This window comes from Rhinopithecus roxellana, chromosome 17 (assembly GCF_007565055.1).
Source record: "Rhinopithecus roxellana isolate Shanxi Qingling chromosome 17, ASM756505v1, whole genome shotgun sequence".
In the NCBI taxonomy this organism is placed as follows: domain Eukaryota; kingdom Metazoa; phylum Chordata; class Mammalia; order Primates; family Cercopithecidae; genus Rhinopithecus; species Rhinopithecus roxellana.
The window spans coordinates 70,369,202-70,385,471 of record NC_044565.1 but is presented as its reverse complement, the minus strand read 5'-3'; the positions used below and the strand labels follow the sequence as shown (position 1 = coordinate 70,385,471).

General features: G+C 51.5%; 1 protein-coding gene across 2 annotated transcripts in view; it reads right to left on the bottom strand.

Annotated features, from left to right (window-relative positions):
- Nucleotides 1-1,048: 1,048 nt before the first annotated feature.
- Nucleotides 1,049-16,270, bottom strand: part of FOSL2 (FOS like 2, AP-1 transcription factor subunit) — a 23,983-nt gene continuing 8,761 nt past the window's right edge. Inside the window, exons 2-4 of one of the 2 annotated variants that reach the window (XM_030920536.1) lie at nt 13,643-13,894; nt 9,114-9,221; nt 1,049-6,035 (exon numbers count right to left, since the gene is read on the bottom strand). In XM_030920536.1, the coding sequence (XP_030776396.1) occupies nt 5,517-6,035; nt 9,114-9,221; nt 13,643-13,894 (879 nt within the window). In that variant the 3' untranslated portion in view covers nt 1,049-5,516. The remainder of the gene's footprint in view (nt 6,036-9,113; nt 9,222-13,642; nt 13,895-16,270) is intronic. The other variant, XM_030920537.1, reaches the window with a different exon arrangement.

The following is a 16,270-nucleotide window of genomic DNA, read 5'->3' as shown; positions in this document are numbered from 1 at the left end:
ATCCCAGAGCAGATGTTCCCCAATCACCCTGGGATTCCTGGTCTACAGGATAATGGGGGCCTGAGCTGACACTTTTAAGTGCTCAACACCTAACAACCTGTGACTTTTCAAAAACAGAAGTCTAGAGATGTGATCACCCCACATATTTGCGCAGTTTTCCGAGCCCTTTCCTGCTCATGATCTCATCCAACCACCCTGACAACCTTAGCCATACATTTAATTGGTTCTTTGAAGATTTCTGCGTTTCCAGAGTCAACCTGTTCAAACAAAATACCCCAAGGAAGGGATAGCACCTTACACTTTTATTGGCTCACAGCTTGGCAAGGGTTGGCAGCTGGCTGAGAATTAGGCCCTGAGAAGGAAACAGGATCGGGAGGGATTGGGAAGGGGTCAAAAGGGAAAAGAAGAATGAGATGGGGAGGTAGAGATGCCCCGATGCCCTCCCAGAAGCCCACCTCACAGTTTTGCAGAAAGAGGTTCTAAGCAAGCAGAAAGAAGTTCCCAGCTCCCCCAGCCCCCATGCCACCCCCACCAACATAAAAACCAACTTTACCCATGAGGACCAAAGGTAGAGAAGAAGAGAAGAGAAAAAGAAGGAGAGATGGGAAGACAGAATAAACCAACCATCAGAGGCTCTTCAATCTTAATTGATTTTATTCTACAAAATGCTACTCAACTGAAAGTGGAAAAGCTAGCCCCCCTCCCCCAAAAAAAATCGCAAGGGAAAGAAGTTTTAATATGTTCTTTCTTCCATAGCAGCAAGCTTTTTCTAACAAGCTTTCTTTAGTGCAAATACTGTAGGCTTGTATTACATACAGTAAAACAACAGAACGACGACAAAAAACACCACCAGAAAGGCTTCCAAACAAAGCTACTCCTCAATTTTCAAAACTATACAAAGATTTTGAGCTTGCGATTCTGCCTGGAAGGTCTATTTAGGAGACTCTCCAATGGGACCATTTCACCATTACTTAAAAAAAAAAAAAAAAGTGCCCAGAAAGGTAATTAAATTCCCCACAGAGCCACATGAACCATATACAACTTGTTCTTGCCTCCACAGTCTCACAGCTGACTTTACTCCACGTCATTGACATATCTCAAATACAGATGCACAAAGCTTATTTTCTACTATACACCAAAATACTATATATACACACACATCTCCCATGGCAGAGAAACACCCTGATACCCTACTCTTTGTACAAAGTCAAATATTTTCTTCCTCAAAATCAAGTAAACACAAACTAAAATAAATGGAATAAACTTTTAATCATACAGAGAAAGTAATTTTGAGAATCAGGACAGGATCTTCCACTACGTTCTCTTACAATATAGATGTCTTGGCAACCACTGTCCCCAGAGGAATGAAAATCCACCTTTAAAAACAGAACCTTTTTATACAGTTTATACAGCACAAATCACAATCCCTGTAGAAACAAAAATGCATTATCCTAAATTAAAAAAAAAAAAAAAAAGGAAGCGAGAAGAGGGGGAGGAACGGAGTATTTTAATGCTATCAGTTTCTATTCAGGCTTGATACAACATAAAGAAGATGTAAACATTTAAAATAAATAATAAAATAAATGTCCATTTCTTCTCCCCCTCCCTTTCCCAAAACCCTCTCAAAATTTGATCCAGCCCTTCCTGAACATGTCGTCAAGCGTTGGATAAATTAAACCCCTTGGTTAATGTATGGCCAAAACACTAGAAGCATAAGATGCCAGATTCATAGTGGGATGACTGGGTTTCCTTTTAAAAAGCTACAGGACACAGGCACGCCTGGAAATGTATACACACATGCGCACACACATAGCCCAACCTGTCAATAAATAGTGAGATGCTGGCTTTTAAGATGAATGCCAAAACAACTCAACAAGCAGAAGGTAGCAAAGGCCCCTTAAGTTTTTTAAAGAAAGTTCTACACACCATATATCCTATTGGTCCCCAAATTCTCTAAGGACTCGGGTTACCCCTCCGACCATCTGAGGAGTGCACAGGAGCACATGGTGGGGTAGAAGGAGAAGTATGGAGTGGGAGAATATTGTCGGGGATAAGTCCTTGAGAACAAACATCAGACTGAAGGCAATCTTACCTTGGATCTTTGAAGACAGACCTTCTCACCTCTAAGTGTTTCTGTTTATTCATTACTTAGGGGCCTTTTATAAAGAGATGTCCTCATCTCTCAGTCTCATCCTAAAGAGGATCTATATAAAAGCACCTAACACAGTGCCTGGCACACAGTAGGTGTATTCTTTTCCTTCCTAAAGTGTCTGATCAGGAAAGGAAATTGACCTGAAAATTAAATGGCGAGATTGCATTTGCACTGTTGGTCCATCAAGGAAAAGAGAAAAAAAAAAAGTCCTAGTGCTCCAGACAATTCAACCACCCTCACACTTAGAATCAAGTGAGAGCAGAGGGAGATTCCTTTACCCAAAGCCTGAGAAAGAGAAGTAGTCCCAGATGGCTCTTGACTTTGAGATGCTTGTGTGACATACCTGGCCCCCAACACAGGCAGAATGATGTTTGACTCTTTCTGAAAACCTCCCCAGTGAATTCTCTGCTTAGAGCTGGCTCCAGCAATTTCCTAAGCCTCAGCCAGGATCTCCTCTCCTTCCTGTGTCAGCAGCTTCCCCACTCACCTGGCCAGGGAGAGGACTATTCGCAGCAAGACTGGCCAGGAGGCCAAGAGGATGGTGTTTTACACAAGCTGATTAGAGTGCCTGCCCTGTGCCACCCCAGAGCTGCCTGCAGCCCAGTCGGAGTCCACACCTCTGAGCTGCCTTGTGAGTGGAGCCATGAGAAGCACAGAAGTTCCTAACCCAAACACAAAGGCAACCCAATGCAGCTGTTCCCATAGCTGGAGCCATGGAAGTGTCTGGTGATTCTGGAGTAAGGGTGTGTGTGTGTGTGTGTGTATGAGACAGAGAACTTGGCGGGCAAGCCATAAGGAAGTAAACTCAGAATATGCTCATGACTTAGGTGTGAATATTCAGTCTTCCCCAAATCCAATCACCTCCGGCTTTGGGGAAGTCGAACAACCTCCTATGACAAAGCCTGGGGGTCTTCAGAGGGAACGTAGCTCAGAGCCCTCTTACAGTCCTGTGTGTTGACTGGAGCTTTGCCTTCTGCTGGTCCCAACATCAACACAGCTTGAAATCTGAATTGAAGCCAAGTTGTGCCTCAGGAATTTGTCCAGCCTGGCCACAAATCAGGCTGTGACCTGCACTGGGATCTTTGCTGCGCAAAGTGGGGTGTAAGGGGGCTTTTAGAAATCAAAGACAAGAAAGCAGCTTCAGTTAAGAAATACCTATGTGCACAAAAAAGAAAATAGCTCCCACTTGGCTACAAATACCACTTGAGATGATTACCCCTGTGAGAGCTGAGTGCACCCCAGTTTTCTCTGCCCATCTCCCGCTCCTCCTGGCTCATTCTGCTGCTTGGATTCATCTCAAGCCAGAAACTCAACTGCCCAATCTTCTTAGAAGGGTCCCTCCCAGAGCCCCTGGGAAACCAGGAGGGCGGCATCACAGCCAAGAGATGCAGGAAATAACATTTTTAAAGTATTTTAAACAAAATGCTTTTTCTTTGAGACTCTCGTTTCTGCATCACTTGTACATGTCACTGCCAGTCCCACTGGCCCAGGTACTTTAAGCATATGGCTGTTCCGCTCTGTGTGTCTAGTGCACAAAAGCAGGTCATGTTCATGAAATAATGACCAGCACGCATGGACTCCACGTGCGAGGGAACAGCTGTGTGAATGTGTCACTGCTTTCTCCACAGGGCATCTTACTTGATCTTTCAAACGAGGATACTGTGACCTCTAGAGCGGAATCCCCAGCAGCAGAGTCTCTGCAAAGCACAAGCCCCTCAGAGGCTGGTTCTGGCCAGGAGCTACTCCCCGGATTCCTTTGTCAAGGCCCTGCTGGACAAGAAACTCAGCAGGAGCCATATCCCGGGGAGAAAAGGCTCAGAGAGGTGGGAAGCAGGGACCCTGCTGAGCTGTGCTCCTGCTGGAGGTCAGGGGGCCCCCTTCCCCAACCCTGTGAAAGGGGGCAGCTCTCCTGCAGTGGGAAGCAAAACATCCTATCTCCAATTCCACCAGCCAGAAAGATTCAACAGACAACCAGGAATGGCGCATGAGCCACAAGCCGCAGCGACAGATCAGGCCAGCTGCTCACAGCTTGCTTGCTGCCTGGGCCAGAAGAGTGCACTAGGGTGGGAACAGGGGAGTGTAAAAGAGAAAGCACTTGATCCAGCAGGTGGCAGATGACCACAGAGGGCAGGAAAGGCCTGGCGCCCTGCGGGGAGGTGAGCAGCCAGGACAGGCTGAGCGAGTGCTGGGGCAGCAGCTGTTGCAGACGCCACTCCAGTGACGGCCTCCTGCCTCCCTCCCCTGCCTCTCCATCCACGGCAAATGCTCCTTTGAGGCTTGGGGAGGGGCTGCCTGGCAGCAATCTGGGGAAGGTCCAGGCCCACGCTCATTAAATCTCTGTGGGTGGCGTCACCCTGAGAGCCAGGGTGCGGGAAAGGCGGAGCCCAGCAGGGACTTGGAGTATAGTGTGTGGCTCCTACGGAGGGACGCCTCCCTGGTCTGCAGAGAAGGGTCCAGGGACAGAAAGGCAAGGCAGTAATTACAGGAGACGCCCTACTCAAGACACCAGGTGAAGGGAAGCTGGCTAGGATACCTGTGTGGCTTTGTTGGCATTATTCCTGGCCTGGTAATTAGGCGTTTGGCAAACCCAACCTGTGTCCCACTGTCTCACTCACACCCTGTCTTCTGGCCAAGCGCTCCTCCAGAAGCCGTCTCCGAAGGTGGGCAGGAAGGGTCCTCTGAGCCTCCCAGTGAGGGGAGCATCTCCTTGAGAGCTCAGGGAGCCCGGCCGGGAGTTCTGGAGATGGTGACTGGGAGGCGTCAGGGGAGGGAAGGCTCTGTATTGCACTTTGTCCCCTTCTGGACAAGTCAGCCCCAGCAGAAGAGTCACCTGCTGCCTCATCTCCAGAAATGAAGAGCTTTAATATTCAGACCACCCAGATGAAATGTCATGGCAAATTTGATAAAAACCAAGAGGGAGTGAAACTGACACTGGGGGAGGGAAGGGGCAAGTCGAGGGAAGGTGAAACCAAAAGGCACTGAGCATGCGTGGTGGGGCAGGGAAGGACACCATCACTCCAGAGACAGTATGGTAACAAAGGGACAGGAATGGTCCAGGCCAGCTTCAGGCTCTTCAGAAGCCAGAGAGATGTCCAAGTCTACCAAACCGAGTTCTCCAAGGCTTTTCAAGAAATGGGATTTGCTTGCAAGATGAATGAGGGAGGAGGTCCCACGGCTTCCAAGAGATCAACCCAAGTCTTCCAATACTCACTGCCAAGTCCCACCTGGGTCCCCCAGAGCCAGGAAGCTCCCTGGCAAGTCCCCCTCTTGCCCTCACAGCCCTGGAGCGCTTGAAGGTGCTGGTCCCTGGGAAGGAGGAGCAAGGAGGACCACCCTCCGGAGCTGGGGAGGGAAGTGCGCTGGGTTACAGAGCCAGCAGAGTGGGGGAGTTCAAGGAGTCTGATGACTGGTCCCCGCTGCTACTGCTTCTGCGGTGAGCCTTGGAGCAGGACTCAGAGGGAGATGCGGGTGACTCTTGCTCCAGGACGCTAGGATAGGTGAAGACGAGGTTCGAGGTGCCCGGAGTGACAGCAGGCGTGGAGGTCACCACGATAGGGGTGTGCAGGGGCTCCTCGCCGTAGAAGCCCCCAGCAATGCTGATGGGCTTGATGACAGAGCGCTGGGCCTTGTCCAGCCCCGCCGATGAGGACGAGGGGCTGTCCTCTTCCAGGGGCTCCTGTTTCACCACTACAGCGCCCACCGCGCCACCCCCACTGCGCATGGGCTGCAGCCCAGGGGCTGGGGGTGATCGGCGCTCCTCGGGGCTAATCTTGCACACTGGGCCATGAGCCACCAGCATGAACTCCAGCTTCTCCTTCTCCTTCTGCAGCTCAGCGATCTCCTTCTGCAGGCCTGACTTCTCCTCCTCCAGCTCCTCTGTCTCCTGCCAGGGAAAGAGAGGGATGTGAGGGACAGCAACCTGCCAGGGACCAATCTAGGCAGGAAAGAGAAAACCAGTAATGTCTGTCCTCAGACACTGTGAGAGCAGAGGCTCACACACCTAACCACAGACCCTGCTGGTCTGAGTCACCTGCAGGCTCAAGATTCCTTTCATTTCCAAAGAAGGAAAGTCAGCTTGGAGAGCAGGTGAAGAAACAACTGCAGCTGCCATAACTCAGCACCTACTTCGTGCAGGACACTGTTAAGCATTTCAGAGATGATCTCATTCAACCTTCCAGGAGTTTGTGGAAGCAGATGTTATCATCACCCCATTTTGCAGATGAGGAAACTGAGGTTCAGAGGGGTTAATTTTCCAAAGTCACCGAGCTAGCAGGTGGGGTAGCCCAGATTTGATTCCCAATGCATCTAACTCCAGAGTCTATGTGCTACTACTATGTTCTATGGCCTTGGTGCCAGGACTGTCCTCTCGGTACCCCTGAGGGGTGAGTACTGCAGAGATCTACATGGAGAAGGGGGCATGGAGCACACCTCTACCCATCTCTCTCCTTCTCTTACTCCCCAGCCCCATGCCAGCCCACCTGTGGATGGATAAATGCTAAGCCCTAGGCTGCTAGAGTGGAACTTTGTCATGCACACTCCTGTATCCCCAGCGCCTAGAACAGTGCCTGGCTTCTCATAAGTGCTCAGCAAATCCCTGTGGGATTATCACAGCCTCTCTTCCCTTTATTAGCTCCAATTTCTTTTTCTTTTCTTTTTTTTTTTTTTTTTTTTTTTTTTTTTTTTTTGAGGGGGAGTCTCACTCTGTCTTGCCCTGGCTGGAGTGCAGTGGCATGATTTTGGCTCACTGCAGCCTCTGCCTCCCGGGTTCAAGCTATTCTCCTGTCTCAGCCTCCCGAGTAGCTGGGACTACAGGCACCCGCCACCACGCCTAATTTTTTATTTTTCATACAGATGGGGTTTCACCACATTGGCCAGGCTGGTCTTGAACTCCTGACCTCAGGTGATCCGCCCGCCTTGGCCTCCCAAAGTGCTGGGATTACAGGCATGAGCCACGGCGCCCGGCCTTTTGCTCCAATTTCTTAAGCACATATTTCAGGACTCCCAGAACCTTCAGAGAACATTCGGTTCAGCCACCATGCTTGACACAGAAGTAACGTGACAGCCCGAGAGGGCCCATGAGGATGCCAGGGTCACTCCGCGAGGACCTCAGCCCCCTTCTTTCATCCCCAGCCAGAGAAGCAGAAGCAAGCAAGCGCACATGGAGGGGCCGCTGTGGGAGGGGAAGAGGTGTGTGTCACCAGCCTCCTCCCCACGTTTTCCCTAACATGGATTCCTGTTCATCAGTGAGGACATACAGGCAAGGGCTTCGTTCAGCAGAGCACAGCATATTCCGGAGTGAAAAACAGTTTCCGTCTGTCTCAAGGGTCTGATGAACGTCATGAGCTTCTGAGAGGCTTCCTGTGGAGGATGTGGCTCAGGGGCCTGGGTGGCTGGGTCAGAGGGCGGGGGAGGCGGGGGAGGCAGGGGAGTAGGGTGTGAGGCCTCTGGGAGGAGGGGAGGAAAGTAGAGGAGCCTCAGGGGGCAGGGCTATTCTGGGGCAGTTGGTAAGGAGCACCACATGGGGCACAGCTCCTTGAAGTGCCAATCAGAGAAAGGTTAGTGATGGGAGGGCCCGCTGAGGAAGTGGAATGTGGATCTGCCTCACCTGGGAATGAAGAATTCCCACTCATCCTCCCCGGTTCTAACACCTCCGAGGGACATTACTACAGGCATCACAGAATTCGCGCAATTCAATTCATTCAACACCCCAGAGGGAGGGCTGCAGGACAGAGAAAGACAAGCCTAAGCAGGTGGATGGTACCGGGGAACATTAACCCAAGTGAGGGGATGGGCCGGGTGCGGTGGCTCACGCCTGTAATCCCAACACTTCGGGAGGTTAAGGCAGGTGGATCACCCAAGGTCAGCAGTTCGAGACCAGCCTGGCCAACATGGTGAAACCCTGTTTCTACTAAAAATACAAAAATTACCCAGGCATGGTGGCAGGCACCTGTAATCCCCGCTAGTTGGGAGGCTGAGGCAGGAGAATTGCTTAAACCCAAGAGGCAGAGGTTGCAGTGAGCTGAGATCATGCCACTGTACTCCAGCCTGGGTGACAAGAGTGAAACTCCATTTCAAAAAAATTATAATAATAATAAAAAAAGTGAGGGGATGTTTTCCAGAGCCCTATCCTGGGCAGTTATTGTGAGGACCACTGACAGAGTCTCTCTCATCTCCTCACTCTGAAAGCATTCCACTGGGGACAGTCATCCCTGACTCGGGGCTTCCCCCACACAGCACACGGCCCTTCCTGCGGGGCTAGGCTCTGAAAAGAGTTACGTGACGTTGGTCAGGTCAAGCTTAAGAGAGGGAAGGGCAGGGCTGTGGGTCCCCAGGTCTGGGCAATTAGGTGGCATGGGAGAGTGACTCACAAGGGCCACATGCAGTACTATGGCCACAGCTCTGAGTTCATGACAGAGGTGGGGAACCCGCCTGCCCATAAAGGAAATGAGAAAACCCCAAGAAAATACAACCCAGCTGCCATGTGACCCATCTCCATCAAGACCTCTCCCTGGCCCAACCCATAATGCTTAGGCCAGGCTGGGCCACTCCTGATGGTGGCAGGCATGGGAGTGACTGGAACCTTGGGAAGTAGCCCTGGAGGGAGCAGGTCTTGCCCTGGCTCCTAACCTTCCACCATCCCTCACCCAGAAGCCCCAACCATTCTGTGAGCAGAGAACACTCAGGCGCTGCATAAAAAAAGTGGCTAGCACCCCCCGAGAAGGTTGTTCATTTCTTCCCTCTGGGCCCTGGCTGGTGCTAAACGTCACCTCCCTCCCTCTCTCTTTTTTCAATCAATACAATGCTGACCCATGTGTCCAAAGGAAGGAAAGCTCTATCTCCACTGACTCATCTGTAGAGCACTTGTGGGTAAGGAGACAGCTGTGGGAGACAGGATCAGGACCCTCAGGGCTCTCACTCCAGCCTACTCAGAGGTGCTCCCACCCTAAGCAGAGTTCCTCACCGCCTGCAGCTTCTCTGTCAGCTCCCGGCGTCGGTTCCGGCACTTGGCTGCAGCCAGCTTGTTCCTCTCCCTCCGGATGCGACGCTTCTCCTCCTCTTCAGGAGACAGCTACAGGCCAAAGCCAAGGATCACGATTAGAACAGGGACAATGGTTCACAGCATTTTAAAAAAACTGTATTTTAAGTAAGGCAAGAAGCCCTTCTGGAAATGGGGAGAGGAGGAGGAAGGGCAAGAGGAGCATGACTGGACTCAGAGGCCCCAGAACATGTGGCTCCCTGATGTCTGGCTGCCTGGGAGGGCTCTTTGAGCTGAATCTGCCCCCGAAGGTGATGTCCAAGTTTAAAGTCCATGTTTAAACAGGACAGCAATGGGTCAGGGATTCACCGGACCAGGCATGATGGCAGCACCTGTCACATCAGCCCTGACTCAGTGCCCAGGCCAGAGAGAAGAAGCTGGGGATGCTTCTCCAAGAGTCCCCTCCTGCCAGCCAGGTGTGGTCCCACCCAATTAAGCAGCTTCTTCCAAATCCTGGCTAATTACTCCTCCTATCACTCTGCCTGCTCTGCAAGCCTCATTATCCCCATTTGGTTAAGTAGCTGGGCCTGGAGTCCCCACACAGGTAAGAACCACGCAGGGGGGAATGTTATGTTGCTGATGGGAGGGTCAAGAGTGCCACTCCACTCCCGATTTCCTCTGCCAATCCGAGAATGCCAGCTGCTCACGGTTCAACCCCAAGTACTCCCCCACATGCCTGGTGCAGTGCTAAGTTGGACAGGACATGCAAAATGAAGAGGAGCCCCCGGCAGGTAAAATCCTGCTGCCCACCATATCCATCCACTCAACAAGTGAGCACCTGGTTCCATGTGCAAGATGCAGTTCTAGGGGCTTAGGAGTTATCTGCGAACCAAACAAAGGAAGATTCCCCTGCAAAGAGCTTAGGATCTAGCTTCTTCCAATGAGATGGTTAGGAACTTGTCACTCACACCAGAGAGCATGAACTCTGCTCTCCTGAGCAGGGCTAATACTCTGGTTCCACACAGCCCTGCAGAGCTGTGACCCCAGTGCCTCTCTCAGGGAGAGGTAACACAAGGAGATGGCTGTGGGCCAAAGCAGAAAGCAATGCAAAGGGAAAGACCACTCATTCAGTTATCAAACACTGACTGCACACCTACTAAGTGCCCGGTGCTATACTGGGAGCCTAGAAGACCTCAAGGGGAAGAAGACCTGGGTCAGCTCTCACAGGACCCTGGGGGCAAAATCAAAGCTACTTTTAGAGGAACAGGGAGAAGCTGCCCCAAGGAGGGATACTGCCTTGACTTCAGTATCCCTTTCCCCATGAAGGAAAGAGCCACTGTCCTGGTTGGGTCCAAGTCAGAGTCCCACAAGGCTCCCTCCAGCCCTGGAGGTCTGTTGCTGTGGTATTCTGAACAGCAGAGAGAGGACAATCATCACAGCACCAGAGAGGACAACCCCATGCCTGTCACACAGAGAGGAGGCCACGGCCCGGCTGAGGTCATGAGGCCACTTGGCCAAGGCCCTGAATACTTGCTGCTCCTAAACCTGTCTTGTCTTGAGCCCGGCAGAATTGCCAAGAAAGCCTTATGGCCCTGCTGCAGGCCTGGGTTTAGGGCTCACCACAGAAAGGGCCACAAGGGCTCCCCTTAAGGCCCAGGAAGTCCCCTAGATCCCTCGCTAATGAGGCACAGAAAAGAAGGAGGCTTGCCTTGACCCACTTCAAGCTCTCCTTCCCCCTTGGCTGCTTCTGGACAACTTTTGGCCTCCTGACTGACCTAGAAGTCTCTCCCCTGACTGGTGAGGTGTGGGGCAACTTGTGGGAGCTGTTGACATAGGAAGTTTTCAGGGGCAGTGAAATCAACATGGTTCCAGCTTCAGTGTGTCAGCAGCACCACGTACCCACCCACAAGCCACACACACCCCTCCCCACCTCCTCAGAGTCGCCGCCACGGGGCACAGAGGGAACCTCCCAGGCGGGCTCCAAAGGAGGCCTATGAGGCACCAGACTGGCTCTGGGGGCAGGCTCCTCCCTAGCAGGGTGGCTCGGGGAGGCTAGTGACGGCCAGAGTAAGCTTCAGAGCAAAGCCCTGAGGGCTGGGAACCTGAACAGCCAAGGTTCTAGACTGCCACTGCCCGGGCTTCCTCAGAGCTGCTGGGAGATGTGTGAATTCCCAACTGATGTGGAATAAAATGCTCCTTGTTCTCTCCCTCCCTCTCAAAAAAGGAAGGAAATTCTCCAGACAGATTGTATGAGGCACGCCTAGGTGGTGTGCTGGGAAAACCGCAGGACTAAAGGTCAGGAGAAGTGAGTTCCAGTGCTGGCTCTGCTGCTAACTCACTGTGCGACTCTAACAGGGACCTTCACCTTTCTGGGTCTCCATTTCCTTGTCTATAAAATGGGTATAAAGGGAAAATGAGAAAAGATGGTCTCCAAAGTCCCTTTTGGATATAAACTTCTAAATTTGGTATGAGGTAGGCCCAGAAGAGAATGGAGAGCGTGGCCGGGCGCAGTAGCTCACGCCTGTAATCCCAACACTTTGGGAAGCTGAGATGGGCGGATCACCTGAGGTCAGGAGTTCGAGACCAGCCTGGCCAATGTGGCAAAATCCCATCTCTACTAAAAGTACAAAAAAAAATTAGCCAGGCATGGTGGTGTGTGCCTGTAATCCCAGCTACTCAGGAGGCTGAGGCAGGAGAATTGCTTGAACTGGTGAAGTGGAGGTTGTAGTGAGCTGAGATCGTGCCACTGCACTCCAGCCTGGGCAACACGAGCAGGACTCCATCTCAAAAAAAAAAAAAAGAGAGAGGGAAAAAAAAAAAAACAGAATAGAGAGCATTCAGCACATCCTCCGGCTTTGTGGTCCTGCTAGCGCCAAAGAGTCCCTGGCAAGCCTGGCTCTCACTCAGGATCACTTATATCCCAGAAGAGTCCAGCTCATCGGTGAGTATAAGGCTTTGCACCTTGGACTCCGTGAAGGAAGCATATTTATAAAGGTCATTATAAGCATGGCTACTGCAATATTTACAACTGCAATTATAGAAAGCAACTGTGAGGAGGATACTGGCCACTTGCTCCAGCAGCAGAGGCCCCACATGCAGCCATGAATCTATTACAGAGTCTAGCAGACACACCCCCCGCAAGTGGCTCTGCACTGTGGTTCCGCCATTAACAGAACAAACCAACAAGTAGTAGATACAACACCCAGCTTTGTCCTTGGAGGAGCTGAGCTCCTGAGAAAGCTTCCAGTTCCTTGGTGTGGTGATCCCTGTAATTCCAAGTATCCTGGGGTCTGGATCTACCCTGATCCACTGGGAACCATGTTTGAAAGGTCCGTATATTGGAACATTGTGGCCCTGGGGATCACAGAGTGAAGATGGACAGTGGTTGAAATGGGGAAGGGTTCCAAAGCTGTCACTGGAATAGTTTTCCAGGATAACAATTCATTTGGAAAAGGGATTCCACTGCTAAAGTATTTTCCCTTCCCTGGGCTCAGGGTGGCACAGCCTTGGAGAAAGAACACTGCATAAGGGGTCCAGGGAACTGGGATCTAGCCCAGACTTCCCCACTCACCGGTCGAGTGGCCACATGCAGGTATGTCTGGCCCTTGCTTGTATCATCTCACATGGGGGTGAGATGGGGTTCTCTGAGGCTGTATTCCATTCTTTCTGGAATTATGCATGATTCTGATTTCCCTTTCCAGAACCAGGGGACTTGGCACTGCCCTGGCTCACTGCTGACCCGAGCAATGAGGCTCTTGAGTACTGGGTATGTGCTGCCTAAATAGCAGCGCCCCCGCCTCTTCCCCATTTTCTGGCTTCCCTCTCCAGCCAGGTTAATTCTTTCTCAAAGCTGAGTCCCTTGAAGAGAAAAGGGCTGATGTCTGGCCTCCCCCGCCTCATCCTTCCATCTGTTCATGCCGCTGAACAGACTCTAAAGACCCAGAGTTACTGCACTGCTGGAATATGCATTCTAGGCCCTTGAAATGGGCTCCTGCCCTGAGTTGGAGGCCTGGAACACTGAGCAGGAATGGGAAGTTGAGGGCAGTGCCGGCCCAGAGCTTGACCCTGTAGGTCTGCTGGGTGCCTGGCCTGCACTAGACCCTGGGAAACAGCTAAGGGCTAATCCTAAAAAGCTCACAGCCAGGGTTCATTGGCTGCTTGTCCCATGGCCCTTTTGCCAAGGATCAGAGAAGGATCCTGCTGTGGCAGGTCGTAGCGGTCCTTCCCATCTGTAGCCAAGTCCTGGCTGGCAGGGACCATGATCCCCATTTTGTGGCTGAGGAAACTGAGACTCAGAGATTCTAAGGGACACAAGCGAGATGACAGAGTCAGCCTGAGTCTTGGGTCTCCAGTTCCGCCTCCAGTGAGGGGGGATGACGTGCTCTTCAACCCCTAGCTCCCTTTTCTCTCCTGCTCTCAGAACATTAACCCTACCAGACTGCAGGAAAACGTTGTGTGTTTCTGGGGCTCTGAAAGCCACTGACGTGGCTCCTTCCCACTGGTCTGAGCTGTACCTGCTCATCTCTCCTTCTGCGGCCCACGGTGGTGCCAATGGTCTTGATCACGCCGGGTCTTGGGAGGGCCATGTGTCCAGGGACAGAGGCCAGGCCCGGCAGGGGGCTGTAGGGGTGCGAGCGAGGGTACGGGTTGGACATGGAGGTGATCACTGTAGGCTGCACCATCCACTGCAGGTCCTGGCTGGTCGTGATGGCGTTGATGGTGGGGATGAAGGCACTGCCTGAGCCAGGCATATCTACCCGGAATTTCTGAAATGAGGAAAAAAATACAATTGAGCCAATAAATACTAAGCTGAACAGGATACTTAATAATAACTGAACAGAGCCGAGGCAAAAACCGGCACAGAACAAGTTCAGTGTTTGGAGGGCAAGATCCGGCCCCCAGGTGGGCCTGGACAAGTCCTGAGCATCCAAGAATCAAGAGGGAAATCTTAACTATTCCTGGGGCTTCACGTTGGACCTGCTCCCTGACTGGGGTCCTGAGAACTCCATCCCCAGGTGGCTCAGTGAGGAAACTGTCATATCCCAAATGACTTCCAAGATAAACGTGGTCCCCAGCACTCACATTCGGCAGGCCTTCTTGGCAGCTCTCCAGGATACACATCTGCAGGATGTGGCACCTGGGTCTCTTAAGCCTCTGAGTCACCTGCCAACTGTTTCTCAGGGTACCGGCTTAGGACACCTTGAAGGGATTTGCACACCAGTAGCTTTGGACCAACAAAGATCACCAAGGGAGCATACTGTGTCTGCCTTTGTCACTTTCCAAAGAGGTTCAGGACAGAGCTATGACTCCATCAGGGCACAGCCAGGTCCAGGAAAAGTTGTCCTCTAACCCACGAGACTAACAAATAGCGAGCGGCATTTGCAGCCAGACATCCCTTGCTCTCCTTGTCCCTCCTCCTCTCCCATCATTAGCATCTTGCTTGGGGCAGACCGGCTGAGTGTGTCTCTCTACTCAGCTACATAGGCATCGATCTATGTTCACAGATGTTTCTGTGGGAAACTCTGGTGCTGCTAGTGCAGTTTTCTCCCCGCTTCTTAATTTATGCCCAGACCACGTTGCAGAACTCTTTGGAACATGCTGCAGGAAGCATTCTATTTAAAATATAAGATGATGACAGAGTATAGAAACTAAAATGGGCTGTGCTCCTTAGCAGTTGGTCTTGACCTTTCTCCAAGGCAGCTACTGGAAAATGGAAGAAGTGGGGAGGAGAGGAGGGCCCCCCACTTCTAGCTTTTCAGGGGAAAGTCCCCCTAATGGAACCCAGGTGAACCTTCATCTTCAGATGACGCCTGTGTCCACATAAAGCTTCTCCAAGTAGTTTCTTTCCCACTTAAAAAAGTGGGTGAAATGATGACAATAGCTAACGTTTCCTGGGCACTTACTAAATGTCAGCCACCAAGTCTTACCTAGATTATCTCACTAAATCTCCCTCTGAGGGAAGAACAACCATTAGCTGCATTTTAGGGACAGAAATCTAGGCTTAGTGAGATTAAGTTCTTTATCCAAGGCCACATTGCTAATAAGCAGCGGGGTCAGGATTCAAACCCAGTCCAGCCCAACAAAGAGGCCAGAGCCCCTGGACACAGTGTATAGAAGCTCCTTTGCCACTACTTCTTTCCTTCTCAAAATCCAGCCCTAAGTGCTGGTTATCTACCCCCACTGCCCTCAGTGTCAGTCATCCCCTATAGACCTTCCCTCTCACCAAGAAGGTCCCACAGGTCTGTCTGGCCCTGAATGGAACCCCACTATCATTAGCATGGATGCTGTAGTACCCTCCCTATGCTGGTCCAATCAGACCAACTATAATAGAAGCATTTGCAGCAATGGAAGCTGGAACCACCACTGTCTTTGCCTCGTCACATCAGGGTTCCTGCCGTGTAAATAATGCATAGAGTACCTCACTACAGCTGACGGAGCTGGGGACCCCTTCTTGCTCAATTCCCTCCTATCTGCCTGACCCCAGTCTGTATGGTGGAATAGCTGCCTCACCTCCCAGACCACCCCAGGGGCCCAGGCCAAGGGCATTCAGTGAAGAGAGCTGCCCAGCACAATGGATTCTAGGATTCTAGAGGAAAGTTACCCAGTGCAATGGATTCTGGGGTTCGGGAGGAGAGCTCCCTAAAGCAATGGGTTTTAGGATTCTGGAGGAAAGTTAGCCAGTGCAATGCATTCTGGGATTCGGGAGGAGAGCTGTCTAGAGCAATTGGTTCTGGGATTCTGGAGGAAAGTTACCCAGTACAATGCATTCTGAGATTGAAGAGGAGAGCTACACACAACAGCGGGTTCTGGGATTCTGGAGGAAAGTTACCCGGTGCAATGCATTCTGGGATTCAGGAGGAGAGTTGCCTAAAGCAATGGGCTCTGGGATTCTGGAGGAAAGTTACCTAGCCCAGTGCATTCTGGGATTCAAGAGGACAGCTGCCTAGATCAATGGGTTCCAGGATTCTGGAGAAAAGTTACCCAGTACAATGGATTCTGGGATCCAGGAAGAGAGGTGCCCAGGGTGACAGATTCTGAGTTGCATTTCTGAAGGCAAACAAAAGTGGGCTTTTTATCAGGCGCTGACTGAAAAACAGCAGGTGTGTGCACGTGAAGGAGGGAAGAGTGCAGTGAACAGGAAA